The 27,175-nt window shown below is 48.7% G+C and overlaps 4 protein-coding genes across 5 annotated transcripts; all 4 read right to left on the bottom strand.

The window, feature by feature from the left end:
- Positions 1-3,969: 3,969 nt before the first annotated feature.
- Positions 3,970-8,273, bottom strand: serinc1 (serine incorporator 1). Its single transcript, XM_076137257.1, has 10 exons — positions 8,139-8,273; positions 6,950-7,111; positions 6,648-6,841; positions 6,397-6,476; positions 6,024-6,161; positions 5,700-5,869; positions 5,428-5,518; positions 5,014-5,152; positions 4,670-4,894; positions 3,970-4,529 (listed from the first exon to the last, which is right to left on the bottom strand). The coding sequence occupies exons 1-10, from the start codon at positions 8,175-8,177 to the stop codon at positions 4,391-4,393; spliced, it is 1,377 nt and encodes a 458-aa protein (XP_075993372.1). The 5' UTR covers positions 8,178-8,273; the 3' UTR covers positions 3,970-4,390.
- Positions 8,274-8,958: 685 nt separating this feature from the next.
- Positions 8,959-13,221, bottom strand: slc35f1 (solute carrier family 35 member F1). The gene is made up of 8 exons (XM_076137285.1): positions 13,136-13,221; positions 12,539-12,714; positions 12,126-12,253; positions 11,306-11,465; positions 10,988-11,144; positions 10,851-10,903; positions 10,396-10,550; positions 8,959-10,090 (listed from the first exon to the last, which is right to left on the bottom strand). The coding sequence occupies exons 1-8, from the start codon at positions 13,219-13,221 to the stop codon at positions 9,869-9,871; spliced, it is 1,137 nt and encodes a 378-aa protein (XP_075993400.1). The 3' UTR covers positions 8,959-9,868.
- Positions 13,222-17,072: 3,851 nt separating this feature from the next.
- On the bottom strand, positions 17,073-19,750 carry nus1 (NUS1 dehydrodolichyl diphosphate synthase subunit). The gene is made up of 5 exons (XM_076137294.1): positions 19,277-19,750; positions 18,562-18,693; positions 18,287-18,439; positions 18,008-18,107; positions 17,073-17,611 (listed from the first exon to the last, which is right to left on the bottom strand). The coding sequence occupies exons 1-5, from the start codon at positions 19,647-19,649 to the stop codon at positions 17,521-17,523; spliced, it is 849 nt and encodes a 282-aa protein (XP_075993409.1). The 5' UTR covers positions 19,650-19,750; the 3' UTR covers positions 17,073-17,520.
- Positions 19,751-20,825: 1,075 nt separating this feature from the next.
- On the bottom strand, positions 20,826-24,382 carry zfp36l1b (zinc finger protein 36, C3H type-like 1b). 2 transcript variants are annotated; one of them, XR_012960569.1, is made up of 3 exons: positions 24,186-24,382; positions 21,775-23,786; positions 20,826-21,508 (listed from the first exon to the last, which is right to left on the bottom strand). XR_012960569.1 is itself a non-coding variant. In XM_076137290.1 (2 exons), exons 1-2 carry the CDS (start codon positions 24,369-24,371, stop codon positions 22,866-22,868), a joined length of 1,107 nt encoding a protein of 368 aa, XP_075993405.1. In that variant the 5' UTR covers positions 24,372-24,382; the 3' UTR covers positions 20,826-22,865. The 2 variants fall into 2 exon arrangements, 1 of the variants encoding a protein (XP_075993405.1); XM_076137290.1 differs by having other exon boundaries at positions 20,826-23,786.
- Positions 24,383-27,175: the final 2,793 nt, after the last annotated feature.

Here is a 27,175-nt window from a genome sequence, read left to right as displayed (position 1 = left end):
GCTTGCGTGCGTGTGTGTGTGTATGCGTGTGTGTGTGAGAGAGTGTGTGTGTGTGTGTGTGTTGTATCATCTGTCAGTAGCAGCAGATCATCGTGTCTCTGCAGGTCTGAGCTCAGATGATCCGTTCATGGATTCTGCACATCATCGTAAAACTCAACAGCCAGCATCTGTCAGGTAGGTGCACACACATACACACACACACACACACACACACACACACACACACACACACACACACACACACACACACACACTTTAGTGTTGTATGATTTCAGTTAATCACTGTCTGTGATAATCAGCTGATGATCTTGGGATAAATGGGATTTGGATAGAATAATATTGATCTATTGGGAGTGATTGGGTGTTGGGCTCAGCTGAATGAGAAGAGGAGGATCATGTTTCAGTCTAACAACATGTCAGATCTTTAACTCCCTTAACTTACCTCAAATTTAACCCTCACTACATGTAGTGAAATGAAATGATTTTTCATTTACTGAGGGACCCAACAACCCTGCAAATGTCCCCATGGAGCCTTCTGAAGGGCCCCTAGAACCATCATCAACCAAGTGTTACGACACACGCAGTCATCTGGAGAACATACTTGCCTCTCATGAACAACTGGAACCTCTCAAACATCAACAACATCAAGAACCTGTTCAGCATCTACTGAATGTATCTGAAGAACCTCAGAAGCCTTTATAACAGAACCAGAAGAAGTCCCAGAAACCCTCTGAGGAACTAGACCCTGTGAAGAACCTGAGACTGAACTCAGTCAGGGACACCAAAGCTATGGAGAGAATTAATAACAATGATAATAATAAAGTGTAAGGACGCAGTCGTGTCATAACATTTGGGACAGAAACAGGAGAAATATGAAATCAATTGTTCTCAGACTCAAACAGAAGTCAAAGGTCAATTCATTTTATGCTAAAGTGAGGTCATAGGTGAGGTCATAGGGTCAGATTAGGGTTAGGTTAGGGTTCTGGAGCCAGGAAACAACATTAGGGAACCTGAAAAAAATATACTGAGCATTAAGTTTACCAGTCTGAAGGAGTCTCTCTATGCCTGGACCACCTGTGGACCACCTGTGGACCACCTGTGGACCACCTGTGGACCACCTGTGGACCACCTGTGGACCACCTGTGGACCACCTGTGGCTCAGCAGATTTCCCATCTCTCCCTGCTCCACATGCGTCAGGTTCATTCCCAGCAGGTGATTGGTTGAATGTATGAACGTTCAGTCCAGTGAAACGTTGAGTCACCATCAGCTGACCTGTCATCAGGTGTGTGTGGCGCAGGGAGAGATGGAAAACGTGCGGTGGAGCGATGGCTCGTTTGCCCGGTGTAACGTATCCCAGCATGCCCCAGGCTGAGGTCAGACTGGCACCACTGGAGCACTTTTCCATCTCACGCTTCATTTGGCCCGGTCAGAGCCGGATCAGACCAGTTTACACAGGAAGTGATGTCACATGCTGGGCAGTTCTGATCAGATGAGCGTCTAGATGAGGAAAGCAGTGACACATTTTACAAATCAATCAATCAATCAATCAAACCTTCTCTTATTTATTGAGATGAGCTCCAAACTTTGTGTTCATGATGCATCTATAAATGAAAGGCTCATTAAAGAGGTAAAGCAAGCTGAGCCTGGATTCAGCCAATCAGTGCTGAGTTCAGCTCATTGATCATGAATATTCATGATTCCTGTGCCGTCTGCTCAGCCAATCACAAAGTGATATGTGAGTATTGATAAGCTGCTCTGGTCTGATGTCCTCCAGTCGTCATGGCGCAAAAGTCATTATTAGCTAAAATATAGTAAGGTATAAAACTTACAGCAGATCTATAGTGAAGTATGAATCTGTGACTCTATGGATGCCACCTTTGATGATGAAGGTGATGATGAAGGCCAGCCTCAAGCCCACGTCCCTGGTGTTGTCCTTGCTCTCCATCAGTTCCTGCCAAGCCCGCGTCACCCGCTCCTTCTTCAGGTCCGCCTGTAACTATCTTTAGGGCCTGGAGAACCTCTTGGCCTGTAGTCCGGGTCTGGACTTGGAATGCTGCTCCGGCTCATTACACTGATCACTGCTCTTTCTTTTGGCAACAAAGTATAACAATGTTAGTAGAGATAAGTACTAAATATTAGGATTAGGGTTCAGTATCCTGGGTTTCTGTTCAATCAAAGCTCCGCTCATGGTGTGTGTGTTGTTTGAGTGATTTTTATATTGTCATCTCAGCTTCCTGTCACACTAACGAGCTGAGATGACCGAGCTGATAAACACCTGTGAGGGCGGAGCCTCTGGAGATGAAGGAATATCTTTCCAGGTATGTTTGACCCTCATTTAAAGAATTCCCACAGACAACTCAAACCTCCACAAGGACCAAGAGTCCTCCAAAATAGTAGAGAGAAAGGTTATCATGACTTTGCTGTCATCAGCTACATCTGTCACCATGGAGACTGAGAGGTGAGCAAGCAGGAGAGCCAAAGAGTCACCAAGGATCACAATGCACAAAATGACCCAGTGACCCTGTGACCCTGTGAGAACGCAGCAACATCACTGAAACGGTTTCTCTGCTCTCAGATTCTTCCAGATTCCATCCAACATTTCCCCAAATGTTCCACGAGACTTCCTTCCATTGTGGTCGAGCCGATGGATGATGGCGGTGAGGTGGAGAGCGGCGAGCTGCGCTGGCCTCCAGATGACATCACCGATGGCGACCCTGGAGAAGCCCAAGGTCAGCGGGCGGGTCAGATCTCCAGAGCTTTAACGCTCTAAGTGATTCTCTTGATGTTGAGCTCATGAACTGGGTCACTCACGTTGTTCTCTAACTTGTATCCTGCTGGAGATATCTGGTGTCCACTTACAGCTCTGGAGCTCCGTGACTCAGCTCAGCACCAAATGAGCAGAAAATCATCCACTTTCATCCAAGCACTAAGAAAACTGCAACAGTTTTTTTCAGTGTAAACCAACATTTAGCCTCGTCCACCACCTAAAACCATAGCAACGGGCTGGAAACTGCAGCATTTAGGCTCTGACAAGAAAGACCGTAAAATAATGACACAAGTTAGTGAGGATTCATGCGATATTAAAGGGCCTTTTTCTTACATCAGAAATGTTAACCTAAGTGTGTTTGTGTGTGTGTGTGCGTCTCCAGGTTCCCTACCTGTTGAACAGAAGGCGGAGCCAGATGAGCAGCTGATGGGCGGAGTCTAAAGCTTTGAGCGATCACTGTGGAGTCTGTGATGGACAGCAGCAAAGGGGCCGGGTCTCAGTGACCTGCACCTCCCGGCCGGTGGGCGGAGTCTAAGCCTGGACATGACAGTGTGTAGCGACTGTTTTTGGACGAGTTGAGTGATAGGTTTCGTCTTTTTACTCTGAACCATCAGACTGCAAATGAAAAACACATTTTTATTTACTCAACTGTTCAAAAAGCTTTGATTTGTTTAGATTAGGACTTCATCACTATCACTCTTTATTTCTCACCTGAGACTCCACCCATAGAGCGGCCAGCTTAAAGCCTGGAGACCGGATCAGGGAGCGGAGCTATTAGAGTAAAGCTGCTAATACAAATAGGATGTGGATCAAGACTTCCTGTGCAGCTCTGGAGAGAAAAGAAGGAAAACTCAACACTTCCATCATTAAAAAGCAAAGAGTTGTTCATCAATTTTGTGATTTGACTGCTTGGATTTTCCTCAGTTTCAGGGAAACTTTCCAGTAATTCCTGTGAGATGTGAGAAAGAAAATAAACTCCTACAAACTTCACATTTTGAAGAATAACTACAATTATTATCTACTAATGTGAACAAGTTATTTATCATGATTGTTAAGTGGTAAGAGGTAGAAGTGGTTTTGAGTTTTTGATGAGATTGTGTTTGTGTTGTTGAAGCTTGTTTGCTTAAACGTCTCAGGATGGATAAAGCTCTTTAAAGTTATTTACTCAAGGAGCTTATGGGAAAATAAAAGCTGACAAGAGTTTGATATCCAATATTTTTATTTAACATTTAACATCACATTAACATCTTAACACTGTTTGCATTCTTAGGAGAGCTTTAAGGGAATAAAACACCAAACTAACGTTTCTATTCAGTTTGTTACAGGGAAAGAAACTCAAAATGTTTACACATTAAGAACTAGAAGTTATCCACAAGTCACTTTTTACATTTAAGCTCAATTCAGTGCAAATCATAATAAAACAGGCCTGCCTTGCTCATGTACGGGTCAGCAGCTCATCACTTCCTCGGCTGTAATTTAGATGGAACAGATTCTGTTTGTAACGTGTCAGAGCCTCAAATGTACAGCCGACGTCACAGGCATGCAAGCGGGAAAACAAGCAATATATTTACAACAGCAGGTCACCATGACGACAGGAGCCTGCGTTACTATGACGCCGCCTCTCAGTCAAAGTCTCTGTTGACCAGGACTAGCGGAGCGACCAGCGTCCACACGTAGAGGGCGATGCAGATCCAACTGGATGAAATCTTCACCCACACAGCCGGCCACTTGCTCGTCATCACCTTATAGTTTGAATCCGGGCTGTGGCGATAACAGAACACACAGGTCGTCTTAGTGACTCAAAGTTCAGGGTAACAATGCTTAACCAGATGTTGGACAGAATGTTCCTGACTCTTAATCACATCTCTGAGGACGGCGGCAGGACGTGGCGTCTGTCTCACCTGTACCAGTTGGTGAGGGTCATCATGATGTAGAGCGAAGCCAGGAACATCATGAAGTGGAAGAAGGAGTAGGAGTAGGTCACCCCGTCCTTCTCGTTGTCCACGGCTCGGTTCCTTCCGTCTCCGTCCTCCTGTCCGTCAGTCTGAGCGCCGTCCTCCATCAGGGCCGACTCGTCGCTGCTCAGGGTCAACTTGTTGACCTGAGCGTTGGACGAGTTACGAATACTAACGGACAAACAGAGGATCGGTTTACGTCTTCATGAAAACTGGTTTGACAATTTGATTACATTTTCCTTGAGTTTATTTGTTTTCACTGATTTTTATGTGTCCTTCCTCTTCCTCACCTGGAGTAGAGGACACACATGAGAAAGAGGATCAATCCCACAATGCCCTGGGCGTCCCACCACTGCACCACCTGGTCCGGACCTGCGGTGGTACTGTTCAGCCCGATGATGCCCAGCAGGCTCGGGTTGCACTTCCTGTCTGTGAAACATCAGCAAACACCCAAACTTCAAGCTTCATCAGTCAACATGACACACTCATGACTGTGTGTGTGTGTGTGTGAATCACTGTAACAGACAGATTTGAACATCATTTTTGTTCTCTAGACTCTGCTACCATCTAGTGGTGACCTAGTGTAAGGACACCCACGATTATCTCCTAAACTGAGGAAGATGAATGTTCAGTTTGAGTTCAGATTATAAAGGAGACGTTTACACTGTTGAAGGATTTGGACCAGCAGGTGAAAGTGACCTTACCAGGCTCATTGGTCATGGCAGACCAGGTCAGATACATGGTGTACAGGGTGACCAGGGAGGACTGGAGCAGGCCGGAGCGGGGCTGAGACTCCTGCACACACACAAAGACACGCACACACATACAGACACACACACAGATGCAAGCACACATACACACACACACACTTTACAAGTTGTGACAACATTTTGTGCGTCTTTGATCGGAATGTTTCCATGTGGTTGGTGGTGTGTGTGTGTGTGTGTGTGTGTGTGTGTGTGTGTGGGGGGGGCACCTGGATGTGAGGCAGGATGGACAGGGTGGAGGCGCCCATGCAGAGCAGCATGTTGATGCTGATGAAGACTTTGTTCTCTGTGCAGCCCTCAGAGTGTGTGTAGTAAACATAGAAGAGCACCAGGGACACAGCCGACAACACGTAATTCACCGTGGTAACAGACAGCAGAGCTGCAAACACAAAACACAAACCCGTTAATAAGACTGAATAAGATTGTAAAAATGTTATCAAAGCCACGACTCAGCAGACGGAGACTCGTCTTCCTCCTGCTTCAGACGCAGAACGACGTCATGCAGGGCGATCAGCTGACTTCTGTTTTCATACCTGCATACCAGCAGCGAGAGTTTCCCTCCTCCATCTTCTCCACCCAGGACTCATTCCAGGAGTGAGCGAAGTCGATGAGTAACACCAGCTGGATGAGGATGAAGCAGAACGCTCCGGCCATTCCCACATAGAACCAGACTGCACAGACAGGACACACACACAGTCACCAACCACAACCAAAGCTCCTTCGGTCTCACTCTGGATTCTTTCTTCTACACTAATACTGAGTAATAAAGTTCATATTTAAATCAAAATAATGGAACAGAACAGATTTCTGATTGAGTCGTAAAAAAGGTAAATAGTTAATCACTAAGTGGATAAAGAGGCTGAAATGTTTGTTATCATGCGCTGCCACATGAGGGACAACACTTACCCACAGTGAAGGGCCCCTCGGTGATGAAGAAGGAGCCGATGGTGATGGCAGCAGCTGCAGCAAACTTAAAGAACCAAAATCTAGAAGGGATCAATGGAAAGTGACGGACAGCTTCAGTGACGTCGTCTCACACTGACATCATCTCAGCAACATCATGCTGATCTCAATCTAATCATGTTGGTTCAAGACATGGACACACGGTTCATCACGTGAATGTTCTGCTGCCCCCTGCTGGCCGTAGAGCCGCTCACCCGTTGTGCACAGCTGCTCGAGGGTCCTGGCTGCTCTTCACTTTGATCATGAGCAGAGAGAAGAGCAGGAAGAACATGGCCATGCCGAAGCACACGCGGTACACGGCTTTATATCCCACCAGAACGTCACAGTTCACGTGACCCTCCACACCAGGAATGGATGAACCCGTCCCCCCTTCACAGAAGCCTGGGATCTACAGGAAAGACACACCATGACCACCTGACGACCACCTGACATGTGGCTCGCTAAACAGTTAGACCAACACCTGGTGGACATTTGTGAGTCAAATAAGCTGCTTTACCTTCTTCAGGTGTCCCTCCATGCCGGGCATCAGCATGATGCAGGCCACAGCCACGCCCAGCAGCAGGAAGAAGGCGTAGATGAGTCGCGTCACTGTGGAGTTGTTTCCACTGGGGCAGCAGCGACACAGCAGGCAGGGGGCGCTGCCACACAAGCAGGGGATCTACACACACACACACACACACAGGGTCACGTTAACAGAAAGGCTTGTGTTGTGTTATCTAGGTTTTTTTTATTTGACCTAGTAAGACAATATGCAACCTTTACATTCAAACTGGAGGCTTCATAGTCATTTAGCAACTAAGTAATTTCGACATAGGCCGCCTGGGGCGCCACTGGCAGCAATCCAAAACAACACGACCTCATCTAATCTGTTGTCCATATCAACAAGCAGGGACCTCAGAACCCCGAGGGACCCAAATGTCGCCCTGCTGCCCGTGTTGTTGGAATGCGGCGGTATGTTAGGCAATGTTGTTGTCGGAGCGGGGGTGGAGACGTTCGGGATTTTCGCCTGCGTATCAAGGGAGAAGCAGCGGGGGGGCGCCCTCTAGTGTCTCTACACAGACATGACCTCCGCTGGAGAGCAACAAACCACAAAGAAAGGCGTCAATCTAATGCCTGCGGCTCTCCAGCTGACATTTAAGTGTCATATTAATATGTCGTTATGTCATTAAATTATATATATATATCAATATATAAATATATCATATAATCCTGCTGTATGACGCAGTCAGCGGAATTTGAGCGCTGTTTTGGTGTTGTTGCTAAATGTCGCAGTGACGTCAGCCGCTCATGTTTCACTGTTTACTCTCACACACTCTCACACATATTCTCTCTCTCTCACACACACACACACACACACAGACACAGAAACACACACACACAAACACACACACAAAGGCGGCTAGTGGTGAGCCTCCATGCTAACGGATCTGCGCGCTTTCCTAGTCTTCACTATCCGCCAGGTGAATATTGAGATGAAACATTAAACTCAGATTAAACATTAAAACACGGACGCAGTCAGGCTCGGCCTCGGCCTGTTGTTGTTGTTGTTTTCTTGCGCAGTCATGGCCGACAGCGTCTCTCCATCTATCTATCATTAAAGCATCAAGCTTTTCCTCCTGTCCTCAAGCTTCTCCTCCTGCTCTAAGACTTCTCCTCCTGCCCCCCCGAGAGGCCGCCACACTCACCCAGCTCGCCATGGAGCACAGACCGAGCACAGCGCCCATGATGTTTGTCTCTCAGCTCTCTGGACGATGATTGTAGAAAATGGACGATGCCAAACGCTTCTTCTTCTTCTCCTGACTCACTCACTGCTGCTGCCCCCTACAGGACGGCGCTCGCATCGCACTGACAAATTGTCCGTCCGGAGTTTATTGGAGCGCAAATAAAATGTATCAGTAAAATAAAGGAGAGTAATGACGTCATATCTGTCCCTCTGAAATAAGTTGCGCAATGTACAAATTGCAAAACAAACTCATTTGAAATATATTTTAAATGTTTAAGGGAAATAATTTCAATGGGAAATTCAAATGAAAACTAACATTAAATGAATGTAATAATTTTTGCATTAGTTCAAAGACAAAGTTACAAAATAGTGAACTCGCATATTCCATTACAAAAACTCACTAAAAACACCATTTAACCCTATACCACTTTAACCCTTTAACCCCATAACCCTAACCTTTAACAGAGACCAGCGGGTCAGAGGTTCTTCACCTCCTCACTGCTGGGTCGTCTGACAGACCTTCTTCTGGGCTCCTCTGAAATGACATTTGATGGGATCAGAGGTCACACGAGCAGATATTTCTTACCCACATCTGTATTCTATCCGTTTCATTGTAGCTGTTAAATGCCGGCACAGGATCTGACAATGAAATGCACTTTATTATTACTTGATTACTCCTGGCTGGACTTGAGTCTGTGTATTCTATTTACATATACAATACATATATTGGAAACAATCACAACCATAAAGCCAGAAAAACAATAAAAAATTAAACTTGCAATACCATGAAGCAGAAAAGCAGGAAATGAAATAAATACTACATTCATGAAGAATGTTTACATGTTTACAGTGCAAATGCATCTGCATCATTATACATCAGCATTTATCAATATTTGCACCTTCTTAAAATTCATGTTGCATTTTTTCAGCCTGGTAACACAAAGTAGAAGTTTCACTCCTTATTACATAAAAACAAAAAGCCTGCATTTTTAAAACACTTAAACACAAAATTAAAGCCCACAAACCAGACCACTGAGTGGTGCTGTAGCACTGGGCTGATGGAAGGGATGTGAAGGTGTAGAATACTGTCCTTTCCCCCATGAAAGCTGGCGCCCCCTGGTGGAGGAGCTCTGTGGAGCCTCCAGCAGAGCATCTAGCTCCTCTTACCAGAACTATAGAGCTTGACAGAGAGGCAAAGCAGTAAACAGAGCTGCAGCTCAGCCCTCCTCTGGACCAGGCTGATAGAAACCAGCAGAACTTCCCCAGTTAAGGTCAAAGGTCACACAGACACAAACACTAACACCTAAAGGAAACTTCCTGTAAGCACATCTGAGCTGAAGTTAGACTCTAATACATGTTTGGAGAGTTTGACTTTAGTTTCTGCTGAGAGATCAAGACAGACTGAACCATCTGACTGAGGGACTGAACCATCTGACTGAGGGACTGAAGCATCTGACTGAGGGACTGAACCATCTGACTGAGGGACTGAACCATCTGACTGAGGGACTAAACCATCTGACTGAGGGACTGAACCATCTGACTGAGGGACTGAACCATCTGACTGAGGGACTGAACCATCTGACTGAGGGACTGAACCATCTTCACTGAGAATGTTCATGATTTATGACACACCAGGTACTATATGAGATGCTGACTGGTCGGATGAGCTCAGAGTGTAAAGGTTTGGGTTGGTTAGATGTTTCCTCTGCTCTCCTCCTCTTCCTCCCCCAGCTCATGGCTCAGGCTGCTGTAGGTGACTGAGGGCTCCAGTGGACTGAGGTGGGGGGGGGCGGGGGCTGTGTTCCTGAACTGTTTATAGACCCGAGGGTCCTGGGCTACGTAGGTAGAGGAGGAGGAGTAAAGGATCAGACCCAACATAATGATGAAGAACGACAACAGATAGAGGCCCGAAAACTGCAACAGAGAGAGGTCAAGAGTTTAACCCTAAAAGTGCCAAACATCTGCTTTCATTCAGTCCATAGGGGTGTTTAACCCTTAGTGTGTTTTCCTAATGTTTATAGACAAATTCATGGTAAACAACAGACTTTCACTGGAAAACTGCTAATTATTGCAAATGTAAATGTCTTTTATATCAATAATAAACACACAGGTTAAACATGTACATTGTGGCTCTACATGTTTAGAAGATATGCACACTGTCCACACACATGTGGGTATTAGAGCCATTACAAGTCTGTGAATGAGTGTGTGTGTGTTACCTTGTAGTGAAAAAGGAAGAGGCCACAGAAGAGGACGTACAGGTCAGAGGTCAGCACAGACAGACTGATGGAGGTGGCACTCGTCCTCTTCATCACCACAGGCATGAAGCTGTACAGGCTGAACATAAAGGCACTGAAACCAACGTAAAGGAGACCTGCAAGAGCACACACACACACAGAGACACACGCACACAGGTACACATACACACACACACAGGAACAAACACTTCATTTTTCTACATGTGTGCTGTTTGAGATCATTTAGATGTGAGAGCTTTGGTCCAAAGCACAGGGTCAAAGGTCAATGTAAAGACAGAGTCACAACGTTGACAGATGTGACAGATGTGTGTGTATACCTGTGTGTGTGTGTGTGTGTGTGTGTGTGTGTGTGTGTGTGTGTGTGTGTGTGTGTGTGTGCGTGTGTGTGTGTGTGTGCGTGCGTGTGTGTGTGAGACCTATCTGCCAGTCCCAGTGGACTCTCAGGAGCTCTTTCTGTTCCATGACGGCTCTGTAGCACGAAACAAACACAATGGTTTGATTTGTTTAGTGGTTTTAATGAATCAAACTGTGTGTTCATGCTGGCTGCTCGTACAGCTGAATGCCACTGAAGAAAGATCCAAAGAGTCCCATCATGCCCAGGAACTCCACGCGGCTCAGGCTCTTCACGATGTGCTCCTCACACACGCTGGAGATCCCATGCAGCGTCGCTCCTGCCAGAACCAGCAGATCCCCCAACAGCTTCCGCTCTCCTGCATGCAGGAACAAAGAGGATTCAGAACTTCCTGTTACATCAGGGTGCAAACACATGTTCAACAATTACACCTGTCAATCATCTGCTAATGTAGTAATTCACACAGTGAGTGTTAACCTCTGTGGGTGTGTGTGTGTGTGCGCGTGCGTGCCTGCTCACCTAGCCCTTCTTGGCGTCCCAGCAGGATATCGGCTCCCACCATGCAGCCGACGCCCAGCAGGCAGACCCCCATGGCGACAAAGTGGACGGGTTTATACCGGATTAATAAGAAAAACCAGGACAACAGCAGGACCACCGGGACCACGAAACAGTCCAAGAGCTGAAACAAGCACACACACACACACACACACACACACATACACACACTTCTACTCAGATTATTTTTCTGTACTGCGATTAACGAATTAAAAGGATTTTGTTGTTCTCAAAATCTCCATAAGTCATGACATCATGTTCACTGGGGGCCTGAATCAGGAGCTGCTTGTGTCTTAAGATCAGGGAGGAAGTTACTCCTGTCCCTTTAAAACAAGGACCTGCCTGGAATCTGGACACCTGTAAGATAGGAAAAGAGCCCCGATTACACAGAAGACCAGGAGGCCGAGGCTGAGTCTCAGTAGCTCCTCAGCTGCACACCGTCGGCATTTGAAGTCATCGAATTTGCGGCCAAGACACCAATAGTTATGACTTTTTATTGGACAGGTGTGTGTAAACTTCTCAGTCAGCCCTTTGGCTCTAGTGCTGAGTCGAGAGCTTGAGAGGAGCTTAAGTCCTCCATTAAGTCTGAAGAGTTTCACTTACGTGCATGAATCTGAACTCTGAAGAGAACGACCTCAGGTGAGTAAAGTGTTTGAATCCTTTACACTCTGCTGAATAAATGGATTTATAATCACATAATGTTGATCTGGAGTAAAATGACCTGGTTCCTACTGATAGTATATATGTGTGTGTGTGTGTGTGTCCCTCCTGCTGTGACGCTGACCTGCACACTGGACAGTGTGGTGTACTGATAAGCTTTAAGAAGCAGGAAGTTGGCCTCTATGTCGATCACACCCAGAATCATGTACTTCCACCAGCGCCGCTTCAAAATGGCCAACAGGTTCTCCTCACCTGAGACAAAATAAAATGAACCAGAATTCTAGTACATGTTCTTCTGAGAAATCTATGTTTTGTGTTTGATGCTGAATGACAAAATGAGGTCAAAACAAGCACACATAACCACACACACACACACACTGCATACAATTCATACATCTGACATCACTTTAGATAGAAAAGCGCAAAGAGGGTGATACCTGAAAAAGTGAGGAGATATAAATGAAGAACGCTATGACTCCCTCACTCTCTCTCTCTCTCTCTCACACACACACACACACACACAGGTCGCTGTCTGACCTTGTCTGACGGCCAGTGTGGTGGTGTACACCAGGAACAACAGGACGTAGTTGAGGAAGCTCTGGAAAAGCGGCGTGTTGGCGTGGAAGTCATCAGTCAGATATTTGCTGGTCAGAGCAACACCACAGATTAACAAGGACAAGACCTGACCCAGGACCAGGGTCACCAGCAGGTCCCTGCAGAGGTCACAGTTATTCAGCAGGATCATTGATTCACTAGCAATTGTGCCGCTTTAAGTGAGTAGAACCTCATGAGAACATTTGTGTTTCCATGGTGATATACTGTTTGATACTGTATGTTAGGATGTAAACCTGCTTGGTTCTGTTGATCTGCAGTCAACATTCATTCATTCTGTGGAATTCATTACAGCGTCAATAACAACAGCGTCACACACGCACACGCACACGCACATCTCTGCAGCACGCTGCACGCCGCCAAACAAGAGGAACGGTATAACGTGTGTGTGAGGATGAAGACTTTGATGAAGATGAAAGTAGCATACAGCGGTGTAACATGACGTCACAGTAGCGGTTCTCTTTCCATGTGTATTCGTTGGTTAAACCAAAGCCTCCTCCTCCTCCTCCTCCTCCTCCTCACCTGCTCAGGAGCCTCCTTGCCCGCTGGTACAGACTCCTCTCCGGGCTGCGGCTGCCTGCCGGGCCGCTTTCCACGGTGGAGATCATGGCGGCTCAGCAGCCGCGCATCGTGCCGGGCAGCAGAGCGGAGCGGCAGGCAGCGAGCCGGCGGAGCCTCCCTGCTCCCTGCTGGGTTTAAGGTGGAAATGTGGCGCCGCGAGTTAAGGTGGAAATGCAGCTGTGATTGCGCTGCTGTAAGCAATGGCGCCCCAAGGGATGGCCAGGGGTGGCACTGACCCTTACTCACACTGAGAGGCTCCAAAGCTTCCCTGAGATTTCTAGAGACGATGACATCATTTCCTCCTTGTGTCTCTCTGCACATTGAGTCACTGAAATGAAAAAGTCTCTTTTTATTCAAAGTGCAGCTTTATTGATAAACAAGAGTCAGAGGCCTGATGCTGATCTTCTGTCTGTCTGTCTCTCACACACACACACACACACACACACACACACACACACACACACACACACACACACACACACACTTCATAGTTATATCACCAATTTTTATTTTTCACTGAAATAGTGACTGAGGTCTGGACCTCATAGCTGTTAGGCCATGAAGAAGCTGCTTGAAGGTTTTTATTGAGTAGCTGATGCTCTGTGTGCTGAGTGTGAGTGCGGCGTGTCAAACTGTGAGCAGGATGTTGAGATGGGGTAGGAAAGCTCCATAATGTCCACTGAGATGCAGAAGAATGTTTGTAGCAGCATAATAAAGAAAGGCTGAGACGGGTTCAGCTGTCGTCTCAACTTGGTGACCACAATGCTGTCGAAAATGGGATCTTCAGTGAGGATGTGAGCCAGCACCGCCGTGGCCGAGTCGAACTCCCTGCACAGAGTCTTGAACAGAGCCTTGGAGATCTTGTTGACCGTCTTGTCCTTGTGCACGACCGAAACCACGCTGATGGTCTCTAACGCCTGTTGGGACAGACGACAGACCGTCTTGGTCACGAAGGCGGAGGTCAGTATGATGTACTTGATGTTGGCTACGGCCACGTGCATCAACAGACCCGTGAGCACCTTAGTGACCAGCCGACCGTAAGCTGGAGAGCGCCACGCGTTTGAGTCTCTGTGCGTCTCTGAGACGTTTCTGTGCCACGTCTCAGGCGTCTTTGAGTCCACGCGCCACGTCTCCGGCGTCTTTGAGTCCACGCGCGGAGCCGTCGGCTCGTCCTCCGTGAGCTCACACAGGTCAATGGCGTGGTCGTCGACCTCCGCCACGGGCGGTTGGGTCAGCCCGTGGGTCTCTGTCCCTCGGACGTCCATGGTGTTCAATACGCAGGACTCCAGCCTGGAGGCCATGGTCCTCATGAAGACCCTGACCAGCTGAGTGAAAAACTTCACCTCAAGAAACGACATGATGTGAAACCTGTCCACCGCGTCCAGGATGGGGACGTCAGGGTTCCTGATCACGGTCAGGGGGGACGGCTCTTGACCCAAGATGTGACCAAAGAGGGCGTCGCTGAGTCTTTGGCCCAAACCGATCCACCGAGTCCTCGACTCACCTTTCTGACCCTCGGCTGTCGGTCCGGCCTCCTCGGCCAACATCAGCTCCACCAGCTGGTCGGCGTACGTCCCGATGCCCGCGTGGCTCTGGGGATGACGGGACTGAACCATTATGAAGGTGGTTTTTCTGAGAGCCGGTTCCTCACAGGGAGTCGGTCGGTGCTTCTTCAGCTGTGCCAGCATGCGGGGGACGCACTCTCTGGCGTAACACCTGGTGAAGAGGGCCTTCAGCTTCTTCCTGTCGCCCTCCTTCAGCGACGGCACGGCCTGTTGGCGCTCACTTACGTTCGCGTTCTCAACAAACAACGTGGCCAAGTGGCGGAGCTCTGCGTTAAAGTCGGGCGAGGGCAGAGGATCCACGTCGTCCGGTTTGATGTCCTCAAGACTGATGTGACCGGCACACGTCTCCATGACTCTCAGCACACCCTGGACGGCTGTGGGGCCCGCCGGCGCCGACCCCTCCCGCTCCTGGGCCGACGCCTCCAGCGGTGACCCCGCCCGCTCCTGGGCCGACGCCTCCAGGGTTGACCCCGCCCGCTCCTGGGCCGACGCCTCCAGGGTTGACCCCGCCCGCTCCTGGGCCGACGCCTCCAGGGTTGACCCCGCCCGCTCCTGGGCCGACGCCTCCAGGGTTGACCCCGCCCGCTCCTGGGCCGACGCCTCCAGGGTTGACCCCGCCCGCTCCCGGGTGGACGCCTCTGACTCTGCTCTCTTGCAGCTGAAACAGGCCGGCAGGTGGCGGCGTTGAGCCTTCAGCTTTGTGAAGCAGCTGTTCACGAGGCGAGCGGCGTACGCCACCTGGTGCTGGAAGTCGTCCAGGGAGCTGCTCTGGATGAGCGCAGAGTAGCTCGGGGAGTCCCGGGACAGCCCGGTGTTCACAGTCTGCGCCGCCTCCTTGCTGATCAGCTCGGTCAGCTTCTCGCAGCTCTCCGTGTCTTCTACGTCGTCCAGGCGGAAGACTTGACAGAAAGCCTCAGAAATGGAGCTTCCCAGACTGATGTGGACGCTCTGCTCAGAAACGGACGCGGGCTTCCCCAGAGCGCGGACGCTCTGCTTAACGACGGGCCGGACGATGGAGTCGGACACGGCAAGGATCAGCTCCTTCACCAAGTCGGTCAGCAGAGTTAACGTGGTGCAGTCCATCTTACCGGCCTCCAGCTTCTCCACCTGCACTTGGCTGAAGAAAGACACGAAGGACTCCACGGCCGGGCACAGACGCTCTGCCCCGACGGGTGGAAGTCCACTGTTGCTCTGTTTTGCAGCCATAAATCAATGTGGTGGAACTTTGATCCTCCTCTGTTTATAAGCTCTCATGAGATGATGTCATTTCCATCTGTCCAACATGCAGATCCACGATGTCATGATGTCAGTTGGTGGCGCTGGTGTCACTCACCATCTCTTTGGTCTCAGCAGCATTCAGCTGGACAAAGTTCTGCTGATACCTGCTGGCACTTTAACTCTATGAGGACTACGATGGAGGAGAGTGGAGCTGCTGACGTACATCTGTGGAAAGCTCAGCGAGACCTGTCACAATGTATGGATGAAGATCTGTCACAGTGGATAGATGGCCTGCAGGAGTTCAGTGACCCCTCTAGGAGCAGAGAGGTCTTCAGCTCCACAATGGCCCAGAGTCTGAGTCTGAGCAGTGGCGTCATCATACGATGATGTCATAGATGACAAGCAGCTCTGGGGTTTGACTTGCAGGATCAGGACTGATGATGATGATGATAAGGGAGGCAGTAGTCGAGTGGGTAGAGCTTCCGCTTCAGAACCGGAGGGTTGCCGGTTCGAGTCCCTGCCGAGGTGCCCCTGAGCAAGGCACCGAACCCTCAATTGCTCCCCCCTCTGCGAAGGGTGGTAATATAATGTAATGTAAGTCGCTTTGGATAAAAGCGTCTGCCAAATGATCGTAATGTAAATGTAATGTAATGTAATTACATTACATTAATGTAATGTAATGTAATTACATTAATGTAATGTAATTACATTAATGTAATGATGATGGCTGAGGTTTCAAATGTTTTTTCAGTGCAAAAATGTAATTTGTCAATCATTTGTTCTTGTCAATCTGTAACAAACAGACGTTGTGTCTCCATGGTTACATAGGACATCAGGTCTGATGTCGTGGTTAGAGGTGACAGATGTTTCCAGAAGCATGGTGTGTTTAGTTTAAGAGAGAAGTTACAGCTCAAACACAGCCTATAGTTACTATGGTAACCATCATCAGCTGAGCTAACATTGAGCTGATTCATGTTTGACTGAATGCTCTTAGTAGAACATGATGAGGCTCATTTCTCTATCAGAGACCTGGAGGCTCCATGATTCTATTGGATTTATGACAAAGAAGTAAAGAGAGCAGCCGCAGGACAGCAAGGGACAAGAGGGGACACCTGTGAGCGGGGACACTGTTTATTCACTCACACACACACACACACACACACACACACACACACACACACACACACACACACACACACACACACACACACACACACACACACACACACACACACACACACACACACACACACACACACACACACACACACACACACTTCATATATTTACACTCATTACCACATTGTCCTCTGCTGTCTCCTCAGCCCTCTGCTCCTTGTCTGTGTCTAGGTGAAGGTCTGAGCTTCTCTGAGGCCTCAGCTGTCAGCTGAGTGATGAAGAGGAGACAGAGGCTCAGACTGGACACGAGCTGCTCTGTCAGGTGTTTCCTTCTGATCTTCCAGTTTTATTGTGGTGACAGGAAGTGAGCTGGCAGGCTGCAGTCTCTTGTTTTTCTAAACAGTTTGTTGTCACGGTGACCAGCGGGCAACTCCTCCCTGTCCATCAGTGGCCAAGCCGCTGTTCACAAGTGTTGAACTTCTGCAGAGCGTCCAGCATGTCCTCATAGGACACGTCTCTGTGGGACGCCAGGGAGCTGAGGACACAGCAGGACAAAGACATGCAGCAGCCATGTTCAGCCATGTGTCACGTCATCACTTTGATGTGTGAACATTTACATTAAAGGTCAGGTTACCATGGTGACAGCATCCACACCAGGGATTGGCCCAGTTTGATTGATTCTAGGACTTTTTTGTGTTGTGCATAAATACAGCATTATTAGCCGGGTAATCGCATTTCACCACAGCGCCCCCATGTGGCTCATCATGTCGTTACAGCTCCATCAGTTCATAATGATCATCACATTTTAATCAAACTCTTTCATTTAAAAGTAATTATTCTGGTTTCCTTTAACGTTTAGCAAAGGACCTTATGTGTTTGTATTGTATGTACAGGTATGATATGAATCTGTGCGTAATACATCGGAGCTTACATGAACTCTGTGAGTCTGATGTGCCACGGCAGGAAGCCCAGCGTGCTGTCAACTGGACCGAACTTCAGAACCAAATCTGGATCTGGAATATTCTTTGACTCTGAAACAAGCACACACACAACTCACATCATCATACAGGTTTTTCACTCACACACACACACACACACACACACACACACACACACACACACACACACACACACACACACACACACACACACACACACACACACACACACACACACACACACACACACACACACACACACACACACACACCTCTGAGCAGTGTGTCCAGCAAGGAGACGCTGATGTCTTTGGCGCTCCTCTGCTTGTTCTCCACTGAGCGACAGAGCTGCTGGGCTGCCTGGACGATGCTCTGCTTTCCATCTGATGGAGATAAGACCTTGATGGTGGGCCTGCAGGACAGCACTGACACACACACACACACACACACACACACACGTCCATCAGGTGGTTCTGTCAGGTGAGAATAAATACTGTAGACTAAGTGCTCTGGTTGCGTGTGTAAGGCTGGTCATGCGTGTGCTTACCGTGGTGCTGCTGCGTGTCGTTTACGTTACTGAGGAACTCCACGCTGTACTTGCATCCCTCCACACCCAGCAGGTCCTGCTGCTGCCTCACTATCTCCTCCAGCAGACGGATGTTGTTTTTCTGGAAAATGCCTGATGGATAAATCAATCATCACAAACAGATTCAATACCCAACTACTAAACTAAAGTGAAGAACTTTACAGCTCTCTGGACAAAAAGACTGAAGGCGTGCCCCGAGACTGAGCCTCACAAACTGACACGCTGTGACTGAGCCTTGCACAATTGGACGGAGCCTGACACACTGAAACTGGGCCTCGCACACCGAGACTGACACACTGAGACTAAGCCTCGCAGACTGAGCCTGACACACATAGAGAATGTGACACAGAGTGACAGAGACCGACACACTGAGACTGAGCATCGCACACTGAGACTGACACATTGAGACTGAGCCTTGCACACTGAGAATGACACACTGAGACTGAGCCTCGCAGACTAAGCATGACACACTGAGACTGACACACAGACTGAGCCTCGCACACCGAGACTGAGCCTCGTACACTGAGACTGACACATTGAGACTGAGACTGAGCCTGACACACTGAGACTGAGCCTCGCAGACTGAGCCTGACACACTGAGCCTGAGCTAGCTATGTGACTGCGCTACCTGGCGGGTGACTCTTCTGAGCCTAATGGCGGATAAATTGTCCTTTACCGTGGCTGTCGTACACGCTGACGTATGCGATGCCCACATTCATGCACCACACCACCAGCCTGGCTGTGTCCGCGTAGCTCAGCTCTTCTTCGGTCACCAGCAGGCTGATGTGGACCGGCAGCTTCTCCAAAAACGGTCCGTCAGTGAGACCCCGCGACCGGCGCCTGGCGCAGCGGCTCCCGGGCCGCTGGTCGCGGGGCTCGGGGTGGTTGAGTTTATTCAGAGTTACCGGGAGGAGCAGAGCGGCCACTGCTCGCTCCCACAGCCGGGTCTTCAGGCTCCGCAGCCGAGAGCGGAGACAGGAGAGGAGCGCTCTATTGACGTGGAGCAGAAGGAGCAGCAGCCGCCACAGTAAACCGTAGAGTAGCGCCATGACGTACACAAAAAGATACTTTAGCTTCAGCTTAGCCTTCAACTCCGTTTACCGGCCGCCATCTTCCTTTCTCCCTCCGAACCCGTGACCCTGCGCGTGGCACATGGAGCGCGCTGATTGGACGAGACAAGAGTGACGTAGCCGCCTTCCTCTAGAGCGGAGACTGACTGTCTGACTGACTAACTAACTAATTAACTAACTAACTAACTAACTAACTAACTAACTAAATAACTAACTAACTAAATAACTAAATAACTATATATAAAAAATGTAAACAAATAAACAAATTAATAAATGTAAGGGGATAGTCAACAACCTACAGCCTTTAACGAGAGGAAACACGGAAGAAACCTCAGGAGGAGAAGTGAGACTTGATTTATGCTCTTGCTGGTTTTCAAGCACGTTAGTAATAATTTTGTTGCGTTTTTGCATTAATATTTATATGACTGAACTGTTTCAGGGTCATTTGATCCGTGGCTCTATTTTGCTGCTCAAGCTTTATGTATTATATTTGTGATGTAAATGTATGGAGTCTCTCTGGAACATTTGGGTCAGATGTTTATAAATTCAGTTTTTCATATTCCCCTTTTAAGTTTATGTTTCCAGACTGTTCAGCTTGGTTTCAATGGCAGTCAGAAAATTAAAATGTCTTTCTTTTGTAAATCTTATTTCATTTTGGAAATGTACAGTGGCACTGATGTAATGAACAGGAAAGTAGATTTACATTACAAAACACATGATTTAACATCCATAAAACAAACATTTAAAAAAGATAACAAACAGCAACTGAAGGTGCAACAGGTTGAACTCACAAGAACAACAGCTCTGTGACCACAGGGGACGGGGTCATAGGTCAGTGCGTTGCCATGACCCGTTGCCATAGCCTGGAGCGTTTAGGAGAGGTCTGCTCTCAACAATGACATTTTGGGTGGTTTCCTCTTTGCTTGCGCACAGACACTCGCACACATACTGTGACAAGCACACCCACAGACACGGACACACTCACAGGCTGAGGATTTATTAAAATTACATGTTTGTTCTTTGTGTCATCTCATCGCAATCTTTTAATTTCCAACACAACTGGATTCATTGGGCCATTGAGGGTCAGAGGGTCAGGGTCAGACACATCTGGAGGCCATGTGGAAATGAAATGAAATGACACATGTTGAAACAGGCTAAAGAAACATGAGTTTTATTGTATCTTAAATGTCATCGTATTACAAAACATGAGTGAACAAAGTAATTACTGTAGTGAACAGCAACAATGGCTGCTAGAATACATTCAGTTTGTTTCAATCCTGTTCACCTTCAACACAAACTCCGTTTACAAAAATATGAAGGCACAACATTTGGAAACCTGGAATGTTTTTATAGGCACTTCATAGTTAAGTGGTTAAAATACTTTCTGTCATCGACTTGGACGACTAAAAGTGCTCAAATGTGTGTGACATTACAGAACAGGTGCGCACTTCCTTTGTCATTTCAGAATAAGAGCTTCAAACGCTGATTCAGAGACATCAGTGGGACAGCGAGGACGGCGTCCATCAGACTGCAGCAGGGACTACAGGCCTGCACACAATGGGGTCAGGGGTCAGAGGCTCTGCATGCAGGATCACCCTGAGGGACATTCCATCATTTGATGTAACGTCCAAACTTGGGGAGGCTGAAAAATGACCCAATTAATTCTCCAAAGTTCTAAACATGTGCAAGAAGAAGAATGAAGAAGCCTGAGCGCAACAGGCAGAGCGGCAGGCAGAGCAGCATCCAGACCCTGAAGCTCTTCGCACGCTCGTCTGACAGAAGGACCCTGAACATCAACGCACAGCCGCCTGCTGCTTCCAGTTTGGAACGTGCAGAACCTGAAGGTGCACCCAAATAAATACCAACATCTGATTCACCACAGCGATGAAGAGTGCTTAAACCTCACAGTCAGAGAAGAGGAAACTAAAACGTTCGCTCAAGCTTGTGATTAATACAGAAGATCACAATTTTAACATAAATGAAAACTAATTCAACTATTTCATTCTTCAGATAAATACAAAATAAAAATGCTTAAGATCACCAATAAATACATTTTGTTAAGTTAAATAAGCAGTGACAAGAAAAACCTTCACTGAGAACGAACCCCAACAAACGAGGTGGAATCAACGCTGGTGTGAGGGGTCACAGAGGTCACATGGGTCACAAAGGTCACACGGGGTCAGCGGGACACAGGGGTCACGGGTACACAAGCAGAGAGACGGCGTGGAATTGCATCATTCTTCAAGGTGTTCCAGAAATAACAAGATTGTTTTCTTGCCATCTCCAGAAAACACACCGAGTTTTCTTTGGATTCATTCTGCAGCCTGGTCATGGCGTCTCATCCTTCATCAATGGCAGAAGAGCAGTGATGTATTGATCAGCGTCGCATTTCTGATCAGGCTGAAATAACTTAATGCCTCCATACAGAACAACACACACACACACACACACACACACATCAGTGTGCCACAGCCAAGAGTTCTGCTATCAGGAAAATGCTTTCTGCTTTCTTTGGAAAAGAAAACAATGATCTCATTATCTTGGGAAAACAATAAATAAGAATAATAATAAAGATGATATAAGGATATTGCACGTCGAGGGCACCGGGAAACTCCAAAGTGCAGCGTGGAACAAAATAAAGCAGACACACCTGCAGGAGAGACAGGGCTGCAGTTTGGCTGCTCACCTCAGTGCAGAAACACAAGGAATGCTGGGAAGTCAAACTGAGGTGACACCACATTAAGGCACAGAACACCAACGGACCAGCAGAGAACAACGGGACACAAACAGAGGAAGGCTGATGATGAGGTGGAGAGAAAACGTGCAGACGACCGCTCAGAGTCTCTATGAGCGCGTGGGACCAAGCAGAGAGCAGTCAGCTGCTTGGTTTGAAGGCACCAGATGAAGGGGGGGGGGGGGGGGGGGTCTGCTGTGATCCCTGATTAATATAAAACCACTTTTCAACAACACTCACACTGGCACTGACGAAGACTCCGCTCTGCCCACTCTTCCTCATGATTCACAACAAGAGGCCACACCTCTTCTTTCCCTGCAGTAGGGGTCTTGATGGGGGGGTTCTTGTTTTCTGATTGGGCTCAGTGGCTGTGACGAAGCACAGAACTTCCATTTCTCCTGTAAACTGGGCCAAGAGGCAGGAGATGAAGGTGGCAGAGGATTCTTCCCCTTCCTCTTCGCTTAATTATCAGAGATGGAGAGCGTGCTGAAGATGGGGAGGCGTCGTGAAGCCTCCAGGAGGGAGGACTCGGAGCTGCTTTGGGAGCCGCTTTGGGAGCCCTCCTGGTCCGACAGGGAGTCCTGGGGGCTGGCCGGACTCTCCGACGGCGACTGGAAGAAGCGGGGGCTGCTCTGGAAAAACGGGGCCGGGCCCCGAGGCTCCAACACAGGCGGGAGGCCCAGACCGGGACCAAACAGGCCCGAGCGGGCGAATGGGTCGGCGGAGAACACGGCTGGGGGCGTGACCGAAGTGGGGCTGTCCCGCGGGCTTCCCGAGCTCGGGAACCCGGCGAAGCTCAAGCTGTGCTGCAGCCGCGGGCGCTCGGGCTTGTTGAAGGCCGACAGTGGAGGGGGGGGGCCACAGCGCTCCTCGGCGTTGTGTATGAAGTGGCAGCGCGGGCCGTACGGGCAGAAGCCCACGCTGTGGAAGGTGCGGCACAGCTCGGTTTTATACTTGGGGTGGCGGCTCAGGCTCCGCACCTCGTGCATGCCGTGAGCGAACTGGCACTTATCTCCGTACTTACAGGCGCCGTTTTCCTCGAAGGGCCGGCACAGCTCCGTCTTATAGCGGCTGGAGTTGACCTGACCGCTCCCACCCGGGCACAGCTGATCGCCGGGCCGCAGCCCCTCCCCCACCTCCGAGCAGGAACGCTGGCGGAAACGGTTCTCCTTGTTGCTGCCGAGCAGCGCTGAGGACTCGGAGGCTTTCAGAGCGCCGCTGAACTCACTCTGGCTGGGGAACGAGACAGAGTGTCGCCGGTGAAAAGGGACGCGGGCTGAGGGACCGCCCACCACCTTAGTGTCCAACAAGGACTCAGCGGTGCTGCAGGAGGACACACTGGGGCTGCCGGGCGTCCTGTGGGACTCCTCCAGACTGTTGGTCTGGAAGAGAAGGACACAAGTCAGCTTGAACCAGAAACACACACAAGGTACAGGTTCACTCCATGTTCACTCCTCATCATGACAAACTAACATGTGTCCTAATCATAACACACTAACATGTGTCCTGTGTACATATGTGTACATGTACGTACATGTAATTTACTTAGACGCTCATTATTTAGCAACACAACAAACTTTCTCTGCAGCGTCTAAGCCAAATGAACGCCGACGCGCCGCCTGGCAGAAGTGAACATCTGAAGTCAAACTAACGACACTGAAGCTTCAGCTGAAGTTTAGTTGTCATAATTCATCAAAGCGTCATTTCTAAACACAGACAGAGGAGCTAGGCTAACGTTAGCATGTGCTGTGTGCTCGCTCGTGCGGACGCGTCCATTGTACCTCGTCGCGGGTGCGCATCAGAGGCCACATGGTGCTCGCGCTCATTCTGCGGGATTGTTGGCGGGTTCCAGATTTGCGTGGTTTCTGCCCCGCACACGCGCGTGCGGCCCCTCGGTCCTCCTGTCCAAGTGAGAAGCAGCTTCTCTTCTTCTGCTGTTTGTGTTCTTGGCCAACTTTAGGGCGCATGACCGCCACCTGCTGGACTGAAGTAGAGACCGATGTATTATTTTCCAATCCCCTTTGCCTCCTTTTCCTTCAAATGCAAAACATTTCATACAACAAAACATAATAAACAATGACGTCATAGCAAACTCTTCGCAGGTATGAAACCTTAAGGTTATAGGTGCATGATTATACAGAACACAGACGCTTTGAAATAAAATAAAATGTGTTTGCTCGCTGTTTGTTGTGGGTATCGAAGTAGTTCTGCCATCCTTCCAGTAGATGCCGCTGTCTAGCCGTGCAGCCAGGAGGTGTCACTTATCATTTCAGCTAGCAGGGGGCGTGCATATATAAGCTACTCATAAGGACTGATCGCAGCTCTGCCTCACATACAGTATATGCAGCGTTATATGGATGACTGTTACACATTGACATGATTTTGCTCAGATTAAGTCACCACTTCACACAACACACAACAATAAAACACGACATCTGCTTTCATTCTTTAGTGTGTGTGTGTGTGTGTGTGTGTGTGTGTGTGTGTGTGCGTGTCCATGACCAGTGCTTTGGATGCTGTCATGGTCACATGATGGAGGCGTCTGGACTGTGTGTGTGTTGTGTTTGTTTGTCAGTTCTACTTTGAAGACCTCTCGTCCTACTATAGGCTCCGCCCCTACAAATAGGTTAGGATGAATCATGCTGCCATATAGTCTGTTTTTCTTCTGCAGGACAGTATCTTACCCCCTTTCTATTGTCCAGTGCTACAGCGCCCCTCAGTGGACAGTCTGGGTTGTATGGGGTTGTTTATATTAAGAGATATCACAGCTCAAAGAGCAGCTGGTTGTTTTGATGAATCTTATTAGGAGTTGTGTTCCCTTGCTCCTGATTGGTGAATGTGGTGAAAAGGTGGCCCAGCCTGTGGCCCGCGACCCAGCCTGTGGCCCGCGACCCAGCGTGGGCAGCGCTTAGTCAACAGAAGTTTGCAGTGGCGACCACAGCTGACTGAGTAATAAGTGGAGAGAGATCACACAGAATGAGCAGCCTCTGTCTCTCTCTCTCTGTCTCTCTCTGTCTCTCTCTCTCTCTCTCTGTCCCTCTCTGTCTCTCTCTCTCTCTCTCTGTCTCTCTGCCTCTCTATCTCTCGCTCTCTCACACACACACACTCTGTGTTTTAGGATGTTAAATCATATCCAATCAGACAGGTCATTTTTCCTTCCAGCATGTAGATATAAGGCTTTACACTGAAAATAGGCTGATCCTGTGTGTGTGTGTGTGCAGTGCTGTGCTGCAGATTGGATCTTGTGCTGCCTGCTCAGTGTGTGTGTGAGCGCTGCAGGGTGATTAATGTGTTCATTTCCCATTATTAAAGAGTGGAGCAGCGCTGCAGGCTGCAGATACAGAAGCTCATCGTAAATCAGAGGCAAATGAACCAAACCTGGTCTCATTAATTCTGACACCCAGACACACACACACACACACACACACACACACACACCAGCATCTATTGGGGTTCGTTCAGGGCTAAGCGTCGTCCTGTCGCTGTGGAGAATCATACCATCATCCAACTGTTTGACTGAAAAGTACTGAACTGTGTGAGTGTGTGTGTGCATGTGTGTGTGTGTTGGGGGCATGCAGAGGATTGATTATGAGGATGATTAATGGTGTGTGTGTTGCATTAGCTGTGGGATTTATAATAGGAACTCTCTGATTTATGGTTTATGGAAATGGTTACAGAGAGCTGAGCTCAGGTGACGTCACATCTTCACCCTCACTGATGATGATGATGATGATGTGAGTCAAAGCAGAAGGAGCAGGATGAAAGAGCAGCTGGAGACCTGCTGACATTTTGATCCAGCCTGACTGGAGTCTCTTTATAACATGACAGCTCATTAACACAACCAGGTGTGTGCGTGCATGCGTGCGTGCGTGCGTGCGTGCGTGCGTGCGTGCGTGCGTGCGTGCGTGCGTGCGTGCGTGCGTGCGTGCGTGCGTGCGTGCGTGCGTGCGTGTGTGTGTTAGCAAGATAACTCAAAAAGTTAATGACAGATGTCTGTCTGGTGTTTGTTTCCTTGGGCCAACAAACAATATTGTTGCAATAAGAATAGATCTAAAGGAGGATTAGGACCTGGATCAGTAGGACCTGGATCAGTAGGACCTGGATCAGTAGGACCTGGATCAGTAGGACCTGGATCAGTAGGACCTGGATCAGTAGGATCAGGATCTGGTGGTCCCTCAGTCCTCTTCAGATAGGAGCTCTATGTCTCCAGGCAGAGCCGAGTGTCTAGCAGAGCTACAAACATCAACCAGCAGCATCATGGAGCTGAGATGATTGAGTGAAGGACAGACAGGCTGAATGGATCTGCATCCAGAACTGATCACTGGATTGATTATTGATCTACATTCAGATCTGCTACACTCATACAGAGAGATCACTCATGTTACTATGAGGAGGTTTACAAGGTCAAAGGGTCAGAGGATGAAGGTCAAATGTAGACAGAGATGCATTGTGGTTGTTATGCGACAAAGTGAGAGAAGTTTGGCCTTGGAGGAGGTTTGATGAATCTTTGCCTCATGCTTCATCAAACCTCTGCCAGTCTTCCTCTTCACACACACCAAGCAGACAGCACATACATGACCCCCCCCCCCCCCCAGCAGTGTTAATGATTGTCACTGTGACGACGGCTGACAGAGGCAGATGGGGGGGCGGTGTGTGCGTGTGTGTGTGTGTGGGGCGGGGGGTGATTTATTGGCCTCAGACGGGCTGACAGCCTGAATCAGCCTCCATTCAGATCAGCGGCTGTCCGAGGTGGGGGGGCGTCACAAAGGAG

This window comes from Genypterus blacodes, unplaced genomic scaffold, assembly GCF_046128005.1.
Source record: "Genypterus blacodes isolate CSIRO-AG114 ecotype Tasmania unplaced genomic scaffold, CSIRO-AGI_Gbla_v1 ptg000301l_1, whole genome shotgun sequence".
NCBI lineage: Eukaryota > Metazoa > Chordata > Actinopteri > Ophidiiformes > Ophidiidae > Genypterus > Genypterus blacodes.
Note: the sequence above shows the minus strand (reverse complement) of the source record. Positions and strands in the feature narration are given on the sequence as shown.

Coding starts and splice junctions, on each gene's coding strand:
- zfp36l1b (XM_076137290.1), bottom strand. CDS start 24,371: ATGCGCCCTAAAGTTGGCCAAGAACACAAACAGCAGAAGAAGAGAAGC. Junction 23,787..24,185: donor TGATGCGCACCCGCGACGAG/GTACAATGGACG, acceptor CTTCTCTTCCAG/ACCAACAGTCTGGAGGAGTC.
- serinc1 (XM_076137257.1), bottom strand. CDS start 8,177: ATGGGCGCTGTGCTCGGTCTGTGCTCCATGGCGAGCTGG. Junction 6,477..6,647: donor CGAGCAGCTGTGCACAACGG/GTGAGCGGCTCT, acceptor GATCCCTTCTAG/ATTTTGGTTCTTTAAGTTTG. Junction 6,162..6,396: donor CGAGGGGCCCTTCACTGTGG/GTAAGTGTTGTC, acceptor CTGTCTGTGCAG/TCTGGTTCTATGTGGGAATG.
- nus1 (XM_076137294.1), bottom strand. CDS start 19,649: ATGGCGCTACTCTACGGTTTACTGTGGCGGCTGCTGCTCCTTCTGCTC. Junction 18,694..19,276: donor CAGCGTGTACGACAGCCACG/GTAAAGGACAAT, acceptor TTTATCCATCAG/GCATTTTCCAGAAAAACAAC. Junction 18,440..18,561: donor CGACACGCAGCAGCACCACG/GTAAGCACACGC, acceptor TGTGTGTGTCAG/TGCTGTCCTGCAGGCCCACC.
- slc35f1 (XM_076137285.1), bottom strand. CDS start 13,221: ATGATCTCCACCGTGGAAAGCGGCCCGGCAGGCAGCCGCAGCCCGGAG. Junction 11,145..11,305: donor GGGACGCCAAGAAGGGCTAG/GTGAGCAGGCAC, acceptor TCCTGCATGCAG/GAGAGCGGAAGCTGTTGGGG. Junction 10,091..10,395: donor TCTTCCTTTTTCACTACAAG/GTAACACACACA, acceptor TCTCTGTTGCAG/TTTTCGGGCCTCTATCTGTT.